Here is a 23,740-nt window from a genome sequence, read left to right on the forward strand (position 1 = left end):
GTACGATCCCGACGAAGATTATGATGATCATCGATAGTTCCTTTCTAATTTTCTCCGAAGCATTTTGAAACTCGAAATGCGGCCCAAAGTACGTCGATTTCGTCGAGGTTGCAGCTGGGGAGGGATGCTGCTTGACCTTTCTTCGTGTTACCATCGGCCCCGTCGAATACGCGCCCCACCCAGCAAGAACAGCCCCCCTCCACCGTGCTCCCGAGACGTTAGCTTCACCTCGGACACCGAAGATCAATTATAATGCTGTCTCATCCTCCAATTATATGGCAGTGGAACTGTCGAGGTCTCCGTCGCAAACTCTCCTCTCTCAAAACTCTCCTTTCATCACAAACGCCTCAGCCGGACTTGATTCTTCTTCAAGAAGCTTTCTACCTCCCCCAAATTCCTGGCTACGATACCTATCACACAGGCGTTGCTGACAACCCCACCACCCTCAATCTCATCACCCTTATTACAAAAAGCCTCATCTACACCCCCGTAGACCTCACTTCCTACACTACCCCACATTTCCATGCCCATGGCATCCTCATTAAACCAGATCCAAATTCGGCTCTTACCATCAAAATAATCAACGTCTATCATCGCCCAAACAAACCACTACCCTCTCTTTCACCCTATTTTGCCCGCTCCCCTCCCAAGGATCAGGTTACGCTGGTGTTGGGGGACTTCAATTGCCCACACCCCCTTTGGGGGTACACTAAGGCCAGCCAAACGGGCCGAACTTTGGCCACTGCAATCAGTCAGGGCCGTTTTTGTCTCCTGAACGATCCCGCCTTCCCAACCCGCCTCGGCAACTCAGTCGAACGCGACACCTCCCCAGACTTGTCGTTCTTCCAGGGCACAGGCAGCCCTTCGTGGTCACACCTACACGAAAGCCTCGGAAGCGACCATTCCATTATTGAAATCGGTTTACCGTTCATGCGGACCCAACCTCGTCCGGGATCACGCGTGGCTCTCACCGACTGGCATCGTTTCCGCCTGTCGGATCTCCCCGCCATTGACCCATCTAATCCCGATGCTTGGCTTCGTGCTGTCATGCGCAATCATGATCGGCACACGAAATATGTTGCCCCGACAGCCGATGCCCCTTTCATAGACCCACATCTCGTGCACCTTTGGGACGCGCGCCGCTCACTCATTCGCCGCTGGCGCCGGAACAAAGCCAACCGTCGCCTGCGCCGTCGAATTAACATCCTCACACAAGAAGCCCAGACCTACGCGGATCAATTAGCTCGCTCGAACTGGTGGAATTTCTGTGACTCTCTCAATCCAGCAATGAACACCAAACGGGCTTGGTCCCTCCTCCGCTCGCTCATTCAACCTTCCTCACCGGTCCACCCTGTTCCCCGCATCCTCCTCTCGACAAAGCAACATCCGAATACACTAGCAGAGGACCTTCGCTTACTCATGTACCCTACTAGTACACACATTCCTGCTTCTGCGCTTCCACGCCGAGACTTCCCGCCGTCCCCCCCTGACCAGCCTTTTACAGTAACAGAACTGCACCGGGCGCTCAACACCCTTCGTCGCAATACGACGCCAGGGGAAGATCGAATAACTTATAAACTACTCCGCAACCTTCCTGACAGCGCACTTTCAGAACTCCTGGCTCTCTTTAACCACATCTGGCTCAGTGGCGAACTGCCGGCGTCTTGGAAACATTCCAAAATTATTTTGATCCCGAAACCAGGCAAACCACACACTCTTCCAAATCTTCGCCCTGTCTCGCTTACGTCTTGTGTTGGTAAATTGCTTGAGCGTATGGCATTGACGCGCCTTGAATGGCACCTTTCTCACAACTCTGCCCTCCCTTTCACCCAAACTGGATTCCGCCACTACATATCCACTCAGGATACCCTCCTCCGTATTTCCCATGACGTCTACGGCTTTCGTAGCTCCTCTCAGCTCCGTGGTATCCTTGCTCTCGACATTCATAAGGCCTTCGATAATGTTCAGCACACTGCCATTCTCGCTAACTTAGCCAAAACTAACTGCGGATCTCGCATGTATACCTACATCCGTTCGTTCCTCTCTAACCGTACCGCTTCTTTCTCTATCCCGGGCTCTACTTCCCCCCCGTTCTATCTATCAGCTGGTACCCCACAAGGCTCCATCCTGTCACCCACCCTTTTTAACATCGCTTTAGCTTCGCTTCCTCCACTATTAGATGCCATCCCCCTTCTCTCCTACTCTATATATGCAGATGACATCACGCTCTGGTCAACCAAGGGCAGTCCCGGCCAACTGGAGGACACTCTTCAGCAAGCGTGTGACGTCATCCAAGGCTATGTCACGTCTGTCGGCCTCTCTATTTCGCCTTCAAAATCCGCTCTACTCGTAGTCAGTAACAAGCGTGGAGTAGCCCCGGACCGCTTTCTTCCTCAGGTACAAATTTTTGGCAGCCTTATACCGCATGTTGACACCCTTCGGATTCTCGGTCTCACCTTACATTATGCGGGCAGCTCTGTACCGACTCTGCGCAAACTTCACAATCAGATCACTCAGCTATCCCCTCTCCTCCGCCGGGTCGCCAACCGAAGAGCTGGACTGCACGAGCATCACCTGCTCCGCATCATCGATGCTTTTGTTATGTCCCGTATACTATACACAATTCCGTATTTGCAACCCTCGCCATCTCAGCTCTCGTCCCTCGAGGCCTCCCTCCGCACACTTTACCGTATCGCTGTGGGAGTACCCTCCTACGCCCCCAGCGCCACCCTTCTGGAACTAGGGATATATAATACTCTTGAAGAACGCATTGCGTGCCATCGCCAGGCCCAACTCGAACGCCTGCAGACTTCTGCCCAAGGTCGTGCTATTCTCAATACACTTAACTACCCCACTTCGCAACTACCCCCCATACCACCGGAACACCCTCCTTGGGCGACTTTTACTAATTTACGGGTTGAGCCTTTGCCCCGCAACATGAACCCTGATCGACACCCTGCTCGTCGTGCACTGCGCGTTCAGGCCCTCTCCAGACGAATTAATTTTCTACTCTCCCATGGTTCCATCGTTTACTTTACTGACGCCAGCGACATCCCCTCAAACTCAACGGGCACGGCTTCATTTCTCCCACTCCCTTCTTTAGACACTGCCACGCTTTCCTTTCTTTCCCCACCGGGTTCGACCTCTCTCGAAGAATACGCCATTGCCCTTGCAATAGAGCACGCTACTCTTACTGTTCCTACCAGCACGCCAGTATATATCTTCTCCGACTGTCAGTCAGCCCTTCGTAATTTCGCTCACCATGAGACTCACCCACACACTATACTGAATTCGTCACTCCGATACTTGCATCGAATCCTCGGCCCCGCTTTACACTGGTTTGGGTTCCTGGCCACGCTGCATGTGCGGAAACGCCTTAGCAAACGCGCTCACCCGAGTACCTTTCCCGGGTCCGCCAATGTCCTGGCCAACCTTGTACCACCCGCCGGCGGTTCGTACTCAACACCGCGCTTCCCGCCGTTACCAATTACACGCCCAACGCCTATCACGTACCCTGTACCCACCCCCCAGTTCCCGTCTAACTCGTGAGGCTGCGTGCCTCATTCGGCAGGCTCAAACCTCTTCACTCCCCTCCCATCACATTCTTCACCGCATCTATCGGCGCCCTGGTCATCCTTCCTGTCCCACCTGTTCTTCCTACCCATCCATCCCTCATTCTTGTTGGGACTGCACCCCGCCATCACTTGACCCATCCCTCGCCTCCATCACCTCCTGGCAGCTCTGGTTGTCTCCCCCGCCGACAGTAAACATCCAGGCTGCCCAGGAAGCTCTCTACAAACACGTGCACCGGATCCGCACGGACATTCTGGAGTACTACGTGGATCCGGTGAATTGAACTTTGAAATTAGGACCTGGACTTAGGTCCTGCGGAAAATAAAGTTTGTTCTCTCTCTCTCTCTCGCTTGCGAACAATACATGGATCTGCTTCCCTGAGCCAGGATTGCTGGCAAAGCTGCTGCGATGAAGAATAGTGCACGACCCTGATATGTTAGGAAGCTAAATAAGCAGCCTGTACACCAAGTACACGATATTGCACACGTAAATATAATTGTAATGAACGTCAGAGTTCACCAAATTTCACAGCTGACGTTATCATCCATATTAATGCTCGACATATATCTGAGGACGTATTACGATTATAGTAATTAATAATTTCGAGCCAGGCATTATTACATTTCGGGACCATGCATTATTGTGGGCTATGATGTATTGTAACAAACGTGAATACGCAGACTTAGGCCTCGAGAATACTGAACAGGGGAGCCGCCTGCCTTGCCTACGTTGTGGACGTCTGAGCCTTCGCCTTTATTACGATCATTCAGACCAACTTCGCTAGCAACGCATCTCGGGTTACCTATATGTATGCCTGGTTGCAAACAAAATGATGATGACAATTATTATGATGAATAAGAGAAGCAAAACTTTGTCCGTTTGTACGTACGCGCTCTACGACATGTATTGTTGGAGAAAAGATCCGTCAAAGCCACAATAAAAAATAACTTTTAACTTACATTGAACATACTGCTATTGCTGCGAATTTCCATGGCGTCAGAATAAGATGAACCTCAGCATACTTTTTCCATACGTCATTACTATCGTCAATCAAAAATACCATGTGGCTCTGTATCATCTGAAAAACAGCTGCTGGAATAAATCGCTCAACATCGTGTCGCTCTGTTCCTGGTTGATGCTCTGGACCTGCATACTTAGAAGAGTCTCGCGGAATGAGCTGCCATGGTCACCGGCAGGCTGCGGCTGCCGGTCACCTAATGGACTGGACACCAAACTTTTGAAATCTCTCACTCAGGTCGATTCACCCGAGAGTGACGTAGCAGTAGTTGTTGGGTCAGATAAGAACAAATATCACCTGCATTATGCCGGATCGGCAGAAATCCAACCGAGAGTGGGGCTATTTGACACCGGTAAACGGTCTGCATGAGCAGTTTCAGGTCAAGTCAGCAAAGATTCCCAGGTGGTCAAAATTAATCCGGAGCCCTCCACTACGGCGCGCTAAACCTCATAATCGGATCAAGTCTGCCGTGGATTCCCGGGTTAGTGCACCGTCAACAGGGTTCCCGGTGGGTTACTGTTGACTCGGAGCAAGGACTTCAGCGGCGGCATCTAGTGCGCACGAGAATTAGGGCACAAGACCACCCCACTGGAGAAGTTAACCAGCGGGAAACCGCTGAGAGTTGTGTGTATACTTGTACGACCTCACTGCAGGATAGCCCGGAGCTGGGGCGGGAGCTGACCCCCAACTTTGCGAAGATCGACCGGTCATATCCACCCATCCGCTGGAGGTTTCGGCCTTACCCTGAACGCTTTACTTTTCCCGGGAAGGGCTGCGGGAGATGAGGGGAAGGAGGAGCTTACCCTCCATCGTGTTGGCTTCGAGAGAGAGGTTTTTATTTTCGCTGTGTCTAAGTGACGTCCGGCAGCGTTTGGCAAGAAAACGCGTCTGGCATTACTTCGCTCTCCCTAACGTAACGTAACCAAACCTAACGGACAGAAAGAGTTTTGTATCACGGAGCTAGGAAAAAATCTCTACACCACTACGACGGACGCTCTGGTCCGTGCCAGCCTATCCTGCAAAATTCGAATGCCACCGGGTGGCACTCTGGCCACCACGCCTTCATCGCTAACCTGGAGCGCCGTCGGGCGGCACTGCGTTTCACTTGTACCTCATTTGGAGGAAGTCGCTCGATGTCCTGAGTTGTGGTTGTCCAGTAAGGAAGCTTTATTTACACAGGCTGCGGGAACACACACGACATCTCAGGGACCGCAGTCACTGAAGGGAAGGAGCACACGGATGACAAAAGAGAAGAAAAAAAAATGGCCTCAAAGTTCAGAAAAAAAAAAGGCCGGTGTTCGTCGGGCTCATCAGATGACCGAACAAGAGTGAGGCGCGCTCTGCACGGGGTGCATCTCACGTTGTCCTGCGAGAACAGAGGAAAAGAAACAACAAACAAAAAATAAGACCAGCTTCACTATGTTGACAAAGCACTTGGAGCACAGATTGCGTTGCCCAACTATAAACAATGCGGGCAAATGTGCTTTTGCGTTCAGCTGACCCGTGAGGGGGCTCATCACCCTCACCCCGACTAGCGTACGTGAGCCTTTCCGTGGCCCTGCATTATTGGTCCCCATACGCAAACCCAGTTAAAACTATTTTCGACACACTGAGATGCTAATGTGCGTACCTACCAACCTTTGTACACCTCTTTACAACTCTGACGGACTTCCCCTCGCGGAGGCCACGGCTAGCAGTGCCGCAAAGCACTAGCCGAGCGCACCAGCATCACAATATTGTTGAGCCCTTGGCGACATTAGATGCTGGCTGATGCCCTCGACGTAAACTGAATAAAAAAAACCAAACAACAACGACAAAAGCAAACAAACAAACAACTTAGCATGCTGGCCAGCAGGCTGTGAACATGAAGATGCGGCACCCGATTGCTCCAGTTGTCTCCTGTACTTGATCACGTGGGCGCAGCTCGTCCGAAGAGTGTGGTAAGCGCCAAGGGTAAGCTGGGTGGGGGGATGGCGTTAGTCCTCGTCTGCGTTACGCTGTACCCGTTGCTACATCGGTTCCTAGAAATGCGGAAGGAAGCTTTTCCGCATGACGGATGTGTGTGCAAGGAAGCCTCGTCCGGGGGGCTTCTGAGTATATGAATAATAATCTTAATAACATGATTGGTGACAGTAAGAAAAATTAGTGACGTTGCTGTCTCCGCGTTAAAGCTGAAATAAAAAGGAGAAGAAAAAAATGAGACGCGTCACGGGAAAAGCAGAAGCAGCGATTGGACCGCGTTCTGGCTCAGTTGAGTCAATCGCTTTGAAAGGTGGGATGCGGCGAGACGTGTTCCTTAGAAGAACGTACGAAGAACGTACGGTTTGCATCGAAGAACATGTGTTTGGCGAAACAGAGAAGCGCCGCAAGAATGGTTACACATTAGTTGAAAATTCTCCGAATCGTACCAGCTTTTTTGCCCAAAATTTCGAGCTCCCAGGAACCTAGCAAAACCACCGCAAGAAAGTGATATTTCGCGTAGAGCAAGTAGTAACCTTGTATTTAAACCCTGCAAAGACACTTCGCGGAGCTCCACATAGATTTTGTGCAATTCTTAGTCAAAATTTACTGCCCGCACATTTCATTGTGATAGTTTCAATGGCTCTGGAAGCTGGTACAGCAGCGTGACTGCGCACAAGGCAAGATTTCACCTTTCATATTAGCTGTGCGAAAATAGTTTGCATAACACTGATTATCTCCACAGTAATCACTTCTGAAGGAACTGCGATGACCCGGAAAGCTTCACATGTTCTGTACAATTGTTTATGCGTATGGCGTATTGCTCGTAAAAATAGACGAATCTGAAACAGAACTTGCATAATTGATGTTGAAGGCAGAAAGAAGTTGTGTACAGTTTGTTTAATGCTAATGCTGGCCTATCTCTGATGACCTATCCTACTCCACTTATGTTCGAAAAAAAATGCCATTTATCAAATTCCCTGCGCATAACGCGAGCAACGGACGACTATATAATTGCCGTTTGCGATTACTATATTCAGCGCTACTATGGTGCACATTGAGGCCTGAAGCGCTATGGAAGAAAACGCTCCCGCGGAGACGGCAGGCGCTTCCAGTGAAGTTCCATACTACGGAGAAATATTTGTGGACATAAAAATTATGTATTTAGCCCATTTTTCTGCATATAAAACAGAAGAAAAAAGATTCCGGAAATTTCTCCCGAATACCTTCCTTTTACAGCTGGTTGATTTTTACGCGAATTTACGTTCGGTTTCGGGCGTTAGTCAGCGCCACCTGAGCAGCTATTAGCGGGCAGTGACGCGATAACCCACCTTTTCCCTTTTCCTCGAACTCTACCTTGAAAAGGGGCGTTTGAAAGGAGAACAAGTTGACGGGAAATTACGCATTTTTTTTTACTAGATTGGTAAACTTGCGAACCCTACCCAAAGTACAGAAAGGTAACACATAAAAGCTGAAACAATTACTACAAAAACCTTGTGTGCATTGAAACATAATGACGCCAAGTGCTAGCAGGGATTTTTAAAGAAAATAAAATATTTTTAAATATAAATAACGTGTTCCAATTCTATTTCTTGGAACCGCACCCGTAAAATGATGTGTTGAGAATAAATGAGGGGTTGTTCTGCTCACTGCCGCAGTTGGGCATCAGTCAACGTCGTTGAGATCACTGTCGTCGGCGTCCAGGTCCGGGGGGCAGTCGAGCGGCTGCGGCGGCTCCAGGCATGCAGCGTCCCCCTGGTCATCTGACAGCGAGCGACTGCGCTCCGCCGCCAAGCAGCGGCATTCAGCAGACTGCAGGCTAGCAACCCTCGGTGCTGGCGGCAGCGGCTGCTGCGCCACGTCACGGGTACTGGTGCACCCATCCAGAAAGGACCGGGCTCGATCCACTTTCTTCCGCTCCTTGTGCAGCGCCATCCGGAGGTTCGCATTCTCGTCTTGCAACGTGAGCAGGTCGTTCTTCAGGTTGCGCGCCTGGACAAGCATCTGCGACCGACGGTTCTGGAACTCGGCGAGCCGCCGGGTCAGGACCAGGGCCATATCCGGCCGCTCTCCGCGCGGTTGCCCCTGGTCGGGAGCGGCTGCTGCAGCTGTTCCGACAGTTTCCCGAGTCGACGGCAGGTCACCCCCTCCGTTCATCGCCGCGGACCTAGAAAAGTGGCAACACGGCAGGAGCCCAGCGGTTCCGCCTTCTTGCCGAACAGCTCGAAGTAGGCTTAGAGCATCGGCGCGGTCGCTCGTGCCACGCGCACCCGCACGCGCACGAGCGCTTGCTTCTTCTTCCTCGGAATCCACCGCAGGGAAAATGCCCGCAAGCAGCGGTCCATCTTGGCAATACTCACGAGCTTCCAGAACAGAACCTTTAAGAGATCGTCCTCCTTCTGAGGTTCGTCCTCGATTGATTGATAATGCTAAGTGATGACGTGTGTCATCGCACCAAAGAAGCTAACGTCTCTATATTTACGTTACTCTTTAACTGTTTGCGCTGCGACAGGCTGAAAGAAAACTTCGCCCGTTGCGGGTGGTAGCTGCCCCACGTTACATTCCCCTCTTTACTTTTCCTCTTTCAGCATTCCAATCTTATTTTAGTTAACTCTACAACCGTGTAGTTTACTCTCTATGTATTATTACATTTACACCCGAAAACCACCGAGTCGGAAAGCCGAATGTTTCTCACATATGGATTTGTGTGTGCGCTGGCAGCGCTGGCTCGTGGTTGAGCTTTTCCATAAACTATGCAGGGCGATTAGAAAAAAAGAAAACAATCATATATATGGCACACCACCGCCTGCGGGTGATACGAAACACGAATGCTGGATAGGCACGCTCAGCCTATGATTTTTTCCAGAGCACACTTCTGCCAAATGATCATTAATCTGAAAGGAGCCATGAAGAGAAAACACAGGTTTGGTTCATTCGAAAGATTGCCTCGTTAGAACCATAACGACACCACTTATAACGCAAACTTCGCTCAAATAAGCTACATAATTAGGAAAAAAGGAAATGGCCATGCGACCAACCAGCTCATTTTCCGCCACAGAACCTATGATGTCACTCGAGAATGCTCTGCGATTGGCGGAGGCCGGCAAAAGCAAACGCATGTTAGGCAGGGCTTACAGTTTGCATAGTGAGCTATATGCCCGTGAAACATACTGCACATTCTTTTTATGACAAAGAACGGTGGAGTAAACGGTTGAAGTACCGAACGAACACGTAAGCGTGTGCGACAATGCGTACGAAACTACCGCCGGCCGCTCTCAACATCTCGCCGTCGCGCAGACGAATTTTCGGGTTCGAGGCTCTTAGGGGCCAACGAACCGTTCCAGCACGTTCAGCCGCGACCTTGCTTGGTATCGTAATCCCTTGACAGTAGGTTGGCCGTCATATCGCCAACCAGCAAAGGTAAAAATAGAAACGAGGGGAGTAAGGAACAGCAAGAAGCGACGAGATAGTGCCAGTCGTCGCAGAAGTTTCGAATGGTGTTGGCTTGCTGCTGTCGTTACGAGCTCGTTTCCAGTTTACAACCACTGGAAACTTCAGTTTGTTCGAGTACTTTACAATGAAATTTCGTTGCTGCGTTTTGAAATGCCCATGTAGTACGGGCAAATCGTCGAGGGAGTGCGACATCCCCACCGGTGAAGAGATCTCCTTTCATGTGCTGCCCAAGGACGAACCTCGGCGAAGCAAGTGGCTACGTTTTGTGAACTTTGCAAACGGAGGAGAAAGGGAGCTAAAGGAAGTACGAGTGTGCTCGCTTCATTTCCGACGAAGTGATTACGGCAGGGACCCTTACGTTAGCTCACTCCTGGGGCATGCTGGCGCTCGTCGCCGACTTCGTCAAATCGCCGTCAGAGCGCTCTGACCTTGGGGGAATAGATGCCGTACACACCGCGCATTGACGCTCGTATCTTTCTGGTCGGAGCAGAGAGCTCGCGCGAACGGCTTTCCATACACGACACCGGCCAACTGGCATAAGCGATACTGCTACTGAAATTGAACTATTATTAACCGTAATAAAAATACGGCACATACGTACCAGTCTGTATTCATCCGTCGCGACGGGGCTGACGAGGCAGCGGTGCCGACGGCAGGGCGTTCGTCTGTTGTGGCTATCGCGGAATGGTCGCTTTCCGGTCCATCCGCGTATCCCACAACTCCTGCCGCTCGTGCACTTAGAAGCATTGAGCGCTTGAGTGGTGTGAGGTTGTTAAATGCAAGCCCGAGCTTCTCGGCGAGAGTTTTGTTCTCCCGATCAGGCGATTCCATGACTAGGGCTGCGGGTGCACTAGGTTTTACTAGTATTTTTAAAATGGCCGCCGTCTCGGTTTCGGCACGATTTCCGGTTCCTGTCTGACTCCCGCGTGTGGGTGCTATATGGAGTCGACATACTAGGTATCTGTTTCATGGACCGCCTCGTATGACGCCATTGTTCACGTCACGAAATCTGCAATTTTAGCGGGAGATTTAAAATTTTGGCTTAAATTGCCTTATTTCTCAGTGAATAAAGCATCATTTGCTTCCGGGAAAGCGCTTGGGGTACTATGAAACACCTAATATTTCGAATAAAACAAACTTTTGTTTTCTCTTCATGGCTCCTTGAAAGATGTCCATGAACAAAATAATCCCCACCCTGATTGGTATCCCCTCCTTATTAGTTGTTCCCTGTTGCCCCCGTTTTAAACTAAGTGTACGTAATTGTCCATTGTGTTTAGTTTATTTATTCAACTTGTAATCAACTCGTTTTTATGTGTACGTAGTCAACTCATTTGTATGTGTACATAGTTGTGAATGTGTGTTGCAAATATCGTTTCCTACATTGGCACGTAATGCAATAAATACCATGTGGAAAAAAAAGCTCGTAGTTGAGTGGTCTCGGGCGCTGGATACATTGTTTTGCAAGTCGCAAGTTCGAATTCCGAGAGTTCATGCTTTTTTTTTTTTTTGAGGTTGATGGGAGTAGTTGATTGAGGTTTTGAGAGTAATCAGTGGGTCGACGCGCTCCAACCAATCAGGCACTGATTCTTGTATCCTGAGCCCTTCAACAAAAAATGAAGGAAGCTCACACTAACGCGTAAGACTTGAAGGTAGCGAAGCTGTACGCAACCTTCACGACCATCACTAAGGTTTAAGCCCACAATTGCAGCCGATTTGCGTCGACCTTCTCCGCTGCTGCAACGACCTTCACTCCCTCATTGTTGCTATGAGTGTGAGGTTCTTTCATTTTTTTGAAGTGATAATCATTGGACATCCCCTCGGAAGAGCGTACGCTATGACGTGTCTTTCACGTTACGAGCGAGTGTTGCCACGATGACGGCGAATGCTGGAGTTTTCTTCTTCTTTAGTGGGTATACTTGGATTGACCAACGTGCGCCGAGAACGCTGGACGGTTGTCGCGAGGCACGCGCACACGAGCTCAAGACATTTTCTTGGTTTTTTTAACTGCCGGGCGATCGCCGTAATCTTGGCCAATCTCCCTAAATGGGTCTGCTTGGCTTTACAAACGTGCGCCAGGGACGATGGGCGGTTGTCGCGAGGCACGCACACACGAGCGCTCGGAATTTTCTTGGTTTTTTAACTGCTGGAGGGTCGCCACAATCTTTGCCAATCTCCCTAAGTGGGTATGCTTGGCTTGACAAACGTGCGCAGGGGACGCTGGGCAGCCGTCGCGAGGCACGCATACACGAGCACTAGGCATTTTCTTGGTTTTGTTAACTGCCGGGCGGTCGCCGCAAGGCTCGCGCTTACGTGCGCGCGCTCGGCAATTTCTTGGTATTTTAACCGCGGACACGAAAAATTACGATTTGATAAACAGCTTCGCTGTTAAAAAGCGACACTGACGTGCCGGTCGAGCATCCACATTTACGTGGAGCAACGCCATATGCGTCCGCCAAACACTATGGAAACCCTATGGAAGTTATGTGGCATGCCGTCCTCATTCTCGTTTGTGAGATACCTAAAGCTATATGGATCCAACGGACAACCTTTATGGAGGGTTGTGGGTACTGGCGTTAAAGGCCTGGGTTGGAGCCCTAGCGGGTCCCACACGTTTTCGAACGTTAATTCTACCCTTTGCTTTAGGAATCCTTTAGGTCTCTTTAGGTTCGGGTGCAGCCTAGGACTACTTTGAGTTCGGCACCGTTCTGCATCGCGCGAGGTGACATCACAGACGTCACGTACGGGCCGCTGTACAGCTGGCGAAGCTAGGACATGTATGTAGCTCCTATAGGGCATAGTTTTAAATGCAGAGCATTTCTTTAACTCACGATGTCACCCGGCGTTGTCGGCGTGCCTCGGCGTCCGCAACAGCCGTTCCAGGTGCGCCCTCTCCCCCACTCCTCCTCTCCCGCATCACGCTACCCTCCTCGCTCTCAACAACAGGTCCGCACCCCTCCCCCTACACTGTATAAAAAAAGTAATACTTACCGGCGAATGGTTTCGATCCCACGACCCTGCGGGCGGAACGCAAGGTACACCCGGCGTCAATATAAGCCGGGGCACGCGAGCGCGTGGCAAAATGCATCGCCGCGACATCTGACGTTGCACTTCTGGTGTCGAGACATCGATGTGCGCGTGCGCGTCCAACCACGCTCGCTAGCCTGTCTTTTCCTTCGATTCTAACGGCAGCGCTGATCACATTCAGAGCTTGGCGTCAGGGGTCACTTTCTTTGCTGAACACGTCTTGCTCGTACACGCTTCAGCTGCCGAGGGCGAGGGTGAAGTTGCGTTGCTCGCCCTGCCATGCTGTGACAGATAACTAATATTGCCCGTCTCGCGGTGACAAAATTGTGCCCCACATATGCTCTCCCACATCGGTATTTCTAACAGCGGCGCTGTTTTTGGGCTGGGCTTGACGGCAGCCTGTCCTTGTATCGTTTTACTCTCCCTCCGGAGTTCCCAGCAATGCGTTTGTGTTTACAGGTAAAGCCGACTTTATGAAGACCGGCGGAAGCTTGGTCTTTGTAAGCTGGCCTTCCCACACTGCCTGTTTCGTAGCGAAGCATGGAAATCTACGGAGGGAGTATGATTAAAGACAACGGCTTTAACTCTTGTGTTATTAAATGTAACCAAAAACCATTTGTATGAAAATTTGCTGATAAGACGATCTATACCGCTGTACCAAGTTTCGTTTACTTGTCGTAATTATGTAGTGATGTTGTAAACGTTGCAGAATTAGTTTGTTTGCAATATAACGCAATCTACGGAGAGAGATTGCCATGTATTGGAGAAAAGGGTTGTAACTACGGCTCCGCGCTGGTTCAGCAGAAATCAATCCCAATCGGTGGAACGAGTTTTAATATTTTTTTCGTAAAACATGCCGTTGGTTTTTAACTAAAATGAGCACACCAAAACAGAATACGAACTGAAGCGAGAAATAATTCCATTTATGAAGGTGTCATGAGACTTCACCTTGCACACGTTCTTAAACAAGTATAGAAGGGGAAACGGGAGAAGAGATCGGCGTGGTCGTGGGTTTGACAAAAAATTAACAAAAATGAAAGCCGGTATTCTACACAAGCTAAAAATCAAAGCGCAGCTCAAGGCCAGCAATGAAAAAGCATCTGTAAAGTATGGTGCTGTGCTCCTTCCCATTATTCAACTTCATTAGTGGGAGAAGTAGAAGCCTGCGGAAATGATCTCGCTCATCCTTCTTGGCATTGACTCGTAAGGCGAAACCCCAAACTCCTGGTTTGCGCGAAGGCTTTCCCATTGTTCCGGAATCGCGGTCCATAGCGCGTCCGCTGTGCTCCCTGACAAGTCGCTTCTGGACAAGCGCGACTTAATGATCCCCCACACATTCTCTATGGGATTCCTATCCGCACCGTTCGGAGTGTGTAGAGTGCGTAAGCCCAGATCCTCCTGCAGGTTGGTCACCCGACGTGCTATGTGACTGATATCTGCTGAACCAGCGCGGAGCCGTAGTTACAACCCTTTTCTCCAATACATGGCAATCTCTCTCCGTAGATTGCGTTATAATGCAAACAAACTAATTCTGCAACGTTTACAACATCCCTACATAATTACGACAAGTAAACGAAACTTGGTACAGCGGATACAGATCGTCTTATCAGCAAATTTTCATACAAATGGTTTTTGGTTACATTTAATAACACAAGAGTTAAAGCCGTTGTCTTTAATCATACTCCCTCCGTAGATTTCCATGCTTCGCTGCGAAACAGGCAGTGTGGGAAGGCCAGCTTACAAAGACCAAGCTTCCGCCGGTCTTCATAAAGTCGGCTTTACCTGTAAACACAAACGCATTGCTGGGAACTCCGGAGGGAGAGTAAAACGATACAAAGACAGGCTGCCGTCAAGCCCAGCCCAAAAACAGCGCCGCTGTTAGAAATACCGATGTGGGAGAGCATATGTGGGGCACAATTTTGTCACCGCGAGACGGGCAATATTAGTTATCTGTCACAGCATGGCAGGGCGAGCAACGCAACTTCACCCTCGCCCTCGGCCGCTGGAGCGTGTACGAGCAAGACGTGTTCAGCAAAGAAAGTGACCCCTGACGCCAAGCTCTGAATGTGATCAGCGCTGCCGTTAGAAGCGAAGGAAAAGACAGGCTAGCGAGCGTGGTTGGACGCGCACGCGCACATCGATGTCTCGACACCAGAAGTGCCACGTCAGATGTCGCGGCGATGCATTTTGCCACGCGCTCGCGTGCCCCGGCTTATATTGACGCCGGGTGTACATGGTGCTCTACCCACTGCGCCACAAAGCCGACACAGAATGGAAGGCTACGAACGCGCCTTATATCCTTGACTCATTCAAACTACGTCAAGAAGCTGCTGATACAACGCATTCACTACCTGTGGGCGGAACGCGAGGTACATGGTGCTCTTCCCACTGCGCCACAAAACCGACACAGAATGAAAGGCTACGAACGCGCCTTATATCCTTGACTCATTCAAACTACGTCAAGAAGCTGCTGATACAACGCATTCACTACCACCAACTCCCCAAACACTAAACGTTAACGCAATACACCCACCCCCTATGCGACGCATTTACTCGAGTCCCCCTCGAGAAGAGATGGGCCCTTTTTTACTATATGCGAATAAATTCTATGCCCTCGGGGAGCAGAGTTGCGCGTCCAACCGCCATCTTGAGTTTCAAAGCCGTGCGGGAAAGCCGTCCGTCACGCATGTAGGAGCCGCCGCAGGGCCGCCGCGCCAGTGGCAGCGAGGGGGAAGAGTGGACGCATGCGTGTGCCAGCAGCTGCGGGGCAGCGAGGATAATCGGCTGTTATCAGCTGAGCGAGCGGCCACCGCGACCGCAACCGCCGCGAGCAGAACTGACTGACAGCGGGCTTTTTTGTCGTAAGGTGGAACCCGCGGCATGTGGAAATCAGACGCGCAACTTCGGCGCTACGCGATGTTCAGAGCTCCGAGCGAAGCCACCCCAACTAACATGCGCCCCGGCCAACATGCGCGGCCGGGGTGAAACCCAGGTCCTTGAGCTCGGTAGCACAAATTAGCCCACAAAATTTACAATTTGTCAACCATGGTTCAGTTACTAGCCTGTAAAAAAAAAAATCAGGCACCCGGCCCTCCGTCTAACGACGACGATGGTTGAACGCGAAGCTTTCTCGCGACGGATCATTGTCGTCTTTACACGGTGGAGTGCAGGATTTTTCTGTCTAAATCTGCATGTAAATGCACCCATCTCCAAATCTAAATCACTTTGACCACGTCGAAATGGGGCAATCGGATAGACGCTGGCTTCGGAGGCATCGAGTCTTGGAGACCACCCGAGTCCTGGCGGTCGCGGCGGCCCTGTGGGCCGCCCCCACCCCCCTCACCTGATCCTTGAGCATAAATAAAGTTGTTTCTCTCTCTCTCATAACGCGGGGGACCCAGGTTCGATTTCTGCCAGGGGAAGCGTTTTTTCTGTCACTCCATCCATTTTCGCGTACAGACGCCACCAGTGAAAACACTAAGGCTCTGGTTTAGAAGTTACTCTGGTCTAACACTGCTAAGCATAGCTATCACTAGCGAAAGCAAACGTTATGCACGCAGTGTTTCGTGAAAGTTTGTTTTTGCCAGAAATTTTGCAGCTTGCCGTCTAGCTGCATATACTGGATGATTGAATTCAGCCTTTCGCTTGCGTTGAAGGGCACGCATGCACAAACGGCCCAGCCGGCGCGCCGTCGATGGCGAGACTGAGGGACCAAGCGGCGGCGAAGCAGCTGTTAAACCCTCGCCTAGTCACGTGGTTCGCTTGCACTGAACCGCACGCACAGCCGGCGCTCAGCGATAAAGCGCAGGAGAGGCAGCCGTTTCACTTTCGCCTAGTCACGTGGTAGCGCAGCAGCCAGGCTCCAAACGAGCTAAGCGGTAAGGGGTGCAGCTTGCGCGCCGGCGGCTGAAGACAACTTGCGACGCGATGAATTACCTTGAAGGATGTAGTGTATAGGTGCATAGCTCTTTCACCCTGATAAAAGGCTCTTTTAAAATGGCTTGCAATCTTTTTCTATGGCATAGAACAAACATACAGAAGCTATCCTGGGCTTCTAGCTTTATTGATGGTCTAATGTTTTATATGGGGGCAACATTGATCGTATGAAGTGACGTCAACCAGAAATACTTCAGTGTTAGTGTAATAACAGCAAATATTCTGTCAAACTAAATTTGACACAGTTCTCTTTGAAAACGTGCACGGCAGTCTTATGGACGTTCATATCAGCTTTACAGGGCAGCGCAAGGCAGGAAAAATTACCCGGATTTTTAAACCCTCGTCAGCATGTCCTCGTGGCTTCGTATTGCAATCCCTGGTTTGCACTTGCCCTCGGGTCCATTTCCCAGTAGTCCAAACGCGTACGGTCTGCACAGACGCACACCAGCTTCGCGAGTGCCACAGCTGTCAACGCCTTCCTGTCAAGAAAGCTTTATCTCGGTGTCAAGGAGCGTGAAGCTAGAAAAGTTCATTGTTTTATGTCCCATGTAGAAATAAAAAGAACATCACAGGGTTAAAGCAATTAAAATCAATGTGCGCATCATTTGCTCAAAAAACCGGGGACTCTGAGACTTGATAGTACGCAGCTGGGCTTTGTAGAGTGTGTTGACCAGGACAGCTTGAGAAGGATCACGTTATCACGATGCGAAGAAAAAAGGCACGAGGGCGAAGTTGGCCCCTTTCCCGGTCGGCCTGCGCAATACCTCCGACCCTCCTCGCGCGCGCTGTTGTTTCCCTTTCCCAGCTCGCGCTCGGCTTTTCTGTGCGATTCTGTGTACCTCCCAACGATTTTTTTGTACCTCACGCATTCTACGAAACGGAGATCTAAGGCTTTCTCGTTAAAAATAAACATTACCGGTAAAAAATGATCAACTCTGCACAACCTTTGGATAGAAAACGCAGTACTCAGCTGGGCTTTCTTATCTAGCGAACCGTGCGGGCACCGGGCACCTTGAGCGCTGCCACGTTATCAGGACGCGAAAAGAGAAGCACGAAGCTACGGCAGAGTTGGCCCAATGCCAAAGAGATAAGAGGCGCTTCCCGAAAGCAACTTCCTGAAGTTTAGCTGCACATCACCGGCGCATTGCTGTAAAGCACATCGTCGCTAGCGGAGAAAGCCTACCTGCATGTTTGCGGGAATCGTTCGTAGCACAGGGGTGGAAGCGGGCTTGACTCTTTCGGAGTAGCTCAGGGAGAAGGTATAATTCTGTTTGGAGCATCTTTCTAGCAGTAAAAGCGCATTTTTGGAGCAGCTTTGGAGCGCCAAAAGACGAGTTTTGGCGCAGTGCAAGTATCTTTGGGAGCAGATTTCTTGAGTCAAGCATAATTTATTTGCAATTTTTATTGCTTGTAAACACACGAAAAAAAATTTAATTGTTTTATTCAACATTCGATCAATATTGAGCCGACCAGTTTTCCAATGATTTGGAAAATATATGCTCTCATAATTAAAACAACAAACCGCCGCAGTGGCTCAGTGGCTGAGGCGTTGCGCTGCTGAGCACGAGGTCGCGGGTTCGATTCCCGGCCGCGGCGGCCGCTTTTCTGTTGGAGGCGAAAAGCTAAAACGCCCGTGTGTACTAGACTTCGGCGCACGTTGAAGATCCCCAGGTGGTCGAAATTAATCTGGAGCCCTCCACTACGACGCACCTCATCGCCTGCGTAGCATCAGCGATTTAAACCCCGTATTTGGAATTTTCTAATAGTGCCATTTGTTTCGAAGCCGAATTGAATATTGTCATTCGTTTCGATACTGGGAAGTTTTGAATGTTTGCCCACCTCCATAGTTAACTCAAATTGCCGGCAATTTGAGTTACCTTTCCAGGCGAAAAGATGGCGCCCAATTGTTCTTGGGAGCTTTGTTGAAATTATTACTCTACAATTACAAACAAAATAAGCTACAAGATGAAAAAGTTGTTGGTTTGCACAGATCAGTTAAACTGCAACTAACGCAGCTACCATATTGGCGTTCCTTAGGCAACATATTGAGCTTTTCGTGGTCAGAACTATTTCGCAAAACCTTACACAACATTTTGCACTCACATGCCTTCCGATTCCTATGATTGACTGACCACAATTTGTATCTTTTTAAATTCATTTTCCTGTTTGTTCACAGCCCTCCCCCTTTACCCTATGTAATGCCTTTGGCACGAGTACGTGTTTAATAAACACACCATGCCTAGGCTACGGAGAAGACGCAACCATTCCTCATTCTACAACTTGCACTTTGACAGGCACTGAGAGTAGCATTGTTAGAAATAAACATATACGTACCACAAGACTGCAGGTGCTCCGATGACCAGCTGTGTGCACTAGAGCTCTTGCAATGCGCGTCACAGCCTGGCTACTTGGGTTGCACACTCTCATGATATGCACTTGGCAAATAAGGAAACAGCCCTCCCCCTCCTTTTGTACCAAAAAATGTTTTACACCCATGTTCGTACAGGCTTCAGTGCATCATTTCAGGGAAATATTTCCACCTTAGCTTAGAAAGAAGAGGAAACAGCACAAACGATAAAGTAAAACAGTCCTATCGCGACGGGCGTCTCACTGCCATACGCAGAATGTGCAAATGTGTGCCCTTAAAGCTCAGCAGGTGCTGAAGCTACAACTATTCGGCAGGATTAACTCACTTCCTGCAGATGAACATTGGAAAAGGTGTAATCGTAGTTCCTCAACAGTAGAACAGTTCGGGCAGCCCCTCATCAAGTAAAATAAAACGCTGCTAGCCATTGAAAGTCAAAGCTAAACCGGCGTATCCCAGTCGGTGGGAAAGGCAGCTACCCTCCTCCTCAAAATGTTTATGCTTTGAAGAAAATGGAGCCTCTCAAAGAGGGGAGCTCCAAACGACAACTTCCTGACCCCGGCAGTTTTATGAGGGGCCGTACAGAAGAAAGGAGCCGTTCCCCAGGGCATGGTGGGAAAGGGCGAGTATCATACCATTTGGCTCAGTAGTGCTAAGTGAAAGTGTTTGGGGGTGGGAGTGGGGGCGGGGCGGGGGGGCAGAGGTCATTACCCCTAAGCTTTTAATTCTGGGGTGCTACTACACTCCCCGAAAAATTCGGCTACGCCGTCATCAAGCGAACAGCAGACTGGTCAGAAGCAGCGCCCTTTAATTGCACTGGCCATGTTTGCTATTCAGACACATTCTTCCGAGAACCGAGACATTTGGATGCCTCTTTTTCTCACCTATTACTTTTGTTTATTTATTTAGGCAGTAAGCTTATTAAGCTTATTTATGAATTTTGAAGGAGAGTACAGCAAATGCCTGTGACCATCTGCTCAGTGCAGTGGGCAAGCAGACAACACCACTTTCACTTTTAAACTCCTATGAAAACTTGTTCAGGCAAGAAAAAGCAAGAACGTAACTAGGTAAGAAAGCTATTGAAACAGCAATTTTCAACAGCTCTTTAAAATGTCTCAATGGTCAACGTGGCGAGTGCAATGAGACGGTGCTGTTGTCATCCAATGCTGGTTTGAGTTTTTCATCACTGCAATGACACGCCGTTGTCATAGAAGACTGACGAAACTTCTAGGGACTACTTTTACTTGCTGAAGCTGCACCTAGGCTGCAAGGAGTGCCGTGGTAGAAGGGTATGGATTAATTTCGACCACCTGGGGTTCTCTAAAGTGTGCCGAAATCTCGACACCGAGGTTATCGCTACATGTGACATTCCAAGGGATGCATACAGGCTGCTGACACTACCACAAACTGGTTATTTATGAGTCACAGACGAATCCACAGAAGACGATGTAGGCTATTTTTGCATAAATTGCAGATTTGTGTACAGTTAACAGTGCAGTTCACACCTTATTCTTTGAATTTAATGAAGAAACGTTCAGATTACTCAGCGAAATTTGGCATCCCTGTGACATTCGTCACATACGACTTGTAGTTCCTGCCGAGCTGAATAGACCAGATTTTAACAGTACCGCACTTGGCACAAGGATGAAAAAGTTCTGCTGTAGCTAGCCAGTGGTTGCAGTAAACAGTAGCAGAGGTTTACGCTTGGAATTTAGTAGCCTCCACCTTACTGCGTGTGCACACAACACATACACACACACGCAATGCGGGGGCCTTGAAATACAATATCAGACCCGATTGTAAACCTCATGAAGTAATAGCACAAAGTGCCCAAAAGTGTGCATCAAGTGCATTTTACAAGGATTAAGGGCACATTTATGGGCTGGGGGAATTATTCCAGTGACAGCATCAACCCAGAAGAGGCATCAATTCAGCTGCACCCGAATTCCCTCTAGAGAGTGAAATTCATTTGAAACAAGCCAGCCTTGAGAACGCTGTTCTGCGCACTGCACCAAGCAAAACACACAAATGAGACAGAGGCAGAAATGGTATGCTGTGTCAAAAAATAGCGTCACTATTTATTTTCCAATTAATGCATCAGCAGGCGTAAAAACTGCTCGAACAGCTAAAACGTACATAAATAAAAACTGTTTTCACATTATTTACAAGTTTCGGCAACAGACTAGACGAAGTAGTCTTCCTTAAAAAAATATTGGCCTGAGCAATAGCCAGAACAGTGCAACAATTTCTGGAAACGGAACGGCTCATTACAGCAAGCATGGTCCCAAAGGCACTTCACTGCTGCACTTACACAGCACACTACGTACTACGTGGGCCCAAGTCACAGGTGCCGCTCTTGGTTCCTAGCAGTCGTCATGGCACGGCGGGGGGGCAGGACGTGTTCGGGGGCAGCAGCCTGCATTACATGGCCTTGACCCGCTGCTCGAGCTGGTCCAGCTGCTTGGAGATCTCGCTCGGCAGCTCCTTGCCCAACTGGTCATCAAAGTACTTGCGAACTTCATGGCATTCCTGAAGCCAGAAGTCCTTGTTCAGCTCGAACAGCTCCTTCATGTTCACTGGCTCCTGAAGGCCGTCCAGGTTCAAGGCCCCATCCGAAGGAAGGTAGCCAATGGGAGATTCCTGGCGGGGAAGGAGGGGCAGGTGCAGAGCGTTAGCACAGTTGTCTTTCTGCTGCAGCCAACAAGGTTTCCATGCTACAACTTGTACATGGCATTGTTCAACAGATCGATTTCACCACGCCAAGCAGGCATGCATGTACGGTAGTTTCCATGCAGGCCATGGTGCAGGTGTCATTTTGGGCAAAGAGGAGGCAGATACAGTCAATTCCCGTTAATACGAAGTCCACGGGGACCAGGAAAAAATTTGAATTAACCGAACTAATTAAAGCACAATAACAGCATTGCCATTAGCCTGCAACACGTCCCCCTTGGTGTTTTTTTTTTTTTTTTTTCCCAGCATCTCGACTTGTCAGCAGTACGAGCGCACCACATGGTTTGCCCCGATAGTTCAGACTTCGAAGCCTGGAAGCTAAAATTCGAAGCCTGGAGCGCCCACCACGCAAACTGCTCACACAGAGCTGTGTGCAACAAAGAAGGCTGAGGACCTGAAAGGAGAAGCATACGCTGGAGCGAGTCTGCTGCCCTGCTGCTTGACGCCTGTGCGCTGCCTCAGTTGCCAAAACACCGCTGTGCTTTGCACTGTGTCGGTGCCATAGCATTTAAAAATTCTGAATTTTATCACGAGACGACTGTCACCTCGATGCTTTTTATTCGAAATAATTTCCAATTAACTGAGACACTATTGGGTTTCAGCTTTGAAATATCGAGTGATTTCTTCTATTGAATTGCATGTAAAATTGCAGAGACCGAAACACCACTCCCACGTGACCAGAAATTACAATTAAGCTACTTCAAATTATCAAGAGTCGACTGCAGTAACTTTGGCTAGCTATCGCAGCAGTGCACACCGACTATTGCATCAAGCACTTCATTATAATCATTTATTTACCCTTAAAGGCCCTGTCTTGGGCATTACATAAGGGGAGGGCAGAAACGAGGGCTTGCGATGGTCATGATAAATAAGGGGAAAACACGGGAGCAATATCAAAGCCACGTAAACACGACAACAGCAAGAACAAGAAGACTACATAAACATAACAGGAGGATTGCACAAATGGGGGAAATCGAAAAACATGAGAGCGTATACATGTTCAGAGAAGCAAAAGGAAAACAAGACAGGAGGAAAAACAAGTGGAACACCAAAGAGAAAAAAATCGGCGAACATATGAAGCAGGGAAAGATGTTTTGGGGGAGAAAGAAGGGACTCATCCCAGCAGCCATTCTTTAAGGGCTAAAAAAAAAAAAACAGAGGGAGAAAATGCAACAGATTTAACATCCTCCATGGAAATGTGAGCCAGCAGTAGGGAGGGTACACAAGCAAAGTTGACGCACAACAGGGTTGTAGTGATCCCTTCAATTGTTTGAGCACACGTAGTCACAAGAGAAAATAAGGAGGACACAATACATGGGGCGCCAATAGGAGGAGGATGTGTCGACAAGAATCAGATTAGCACATGGGGTAACAGCGAATAAAAAGAGCAAGGAGAACACCAGATAAGATACGTGGAAACTATACACCAACACCTGGGTTTGGTTGTAGTACACGCTGTTTGGACATGGGGTCTAGTTGTATACGTGTACTGTTAATGACATCTTGAATTTATTAGGTTCGCGTTCAGTTGCTGTTGATTCAGGCAGGTTATTCCACTCCTCTATGGCAATAGGAAGAAGAGATTTGTTGAACGTATTTGTGGAGCCATGCAGGCGCTGCTTGCTCATTGAGTTATGTAGGCGGTGTGAGGTGCGCAATGAGGGTGGCAATAATGAGGTGTG

At 49.3% G+C, this 23,740-nt stretch overlaps 2 protein-coding genes across 3 annotated transcripts in view; both read right to left on the reverse strand.

Moving 5' to 3' along the window:
* Positions 1 to 5,711: 5,711 nt before the first annotated feature.
* LOC144155572 (uncharacterized) lies at positions 5,712 to 12,324 on the reverse strand. The gene is made up of 3 exons (XM_077687107.1): positions 10,605 to 12,324; positions 8,201 to 8,717; positions 5,712 to 5,957 (listed from the first exon to the last, which is right to left on the reverse strand). The coding sequence occupies exons 1-2, from the start codon at positions 10,832 to 10,834 to the stop codon at positions 8,216 to 8,218; spliced, it is 732 nt and encodes a 243-aa protein (XP_077543233.1). The 5' UTR covers positions 10,835 to 12,324; the 3' UTR covers positions 5,712 to 5,957; positions 8,201 to 8,215.
* A 9,050-nt stretch (positions 12,325 to 21,374) lies between these two features.
* The window catches only part of LOC144155573 (phosphoenolpyruvate carboxykinase, cytosolic [GTP]-like), a 65,534-nt gene continuing 63,168 nt past the window's right edge, over positions 21,375 to 23,740 (reverse strand). For both annotated transcript variants that reach the window (XM_077687109.1, XM_077687108.1), the window contains exon 10: positions 21,375 to 21,968. In XM_077687109.1, coding sequence (XP_077543235.1) covers positions 21,750 to 21,968 — 219 coding nt within the window. In that variant the 3' untranslated portion in view covers positions 21,375 to 21,749. The remainder of the gene's footprint in view (positions 21,969 to 23,740) is intronic.

Source organism: Haemaphysalis longicornis, unplaced genomic scaffold, assembly GCF_048455015.1.
Source record: "Haemaphysalis longicornis isolate Haplotype H1 unplaced genomic scaffold, Haemaphysalis longicornis Haplotype H1 scaffold_1, whole genome shotgun sequence".
NCBI lineage: Eukaryota > Metazoa > Arthropoda > Arachnida > Ixodida > Ixodidae > Haemaphysalis > Haemaphysalis longicornis.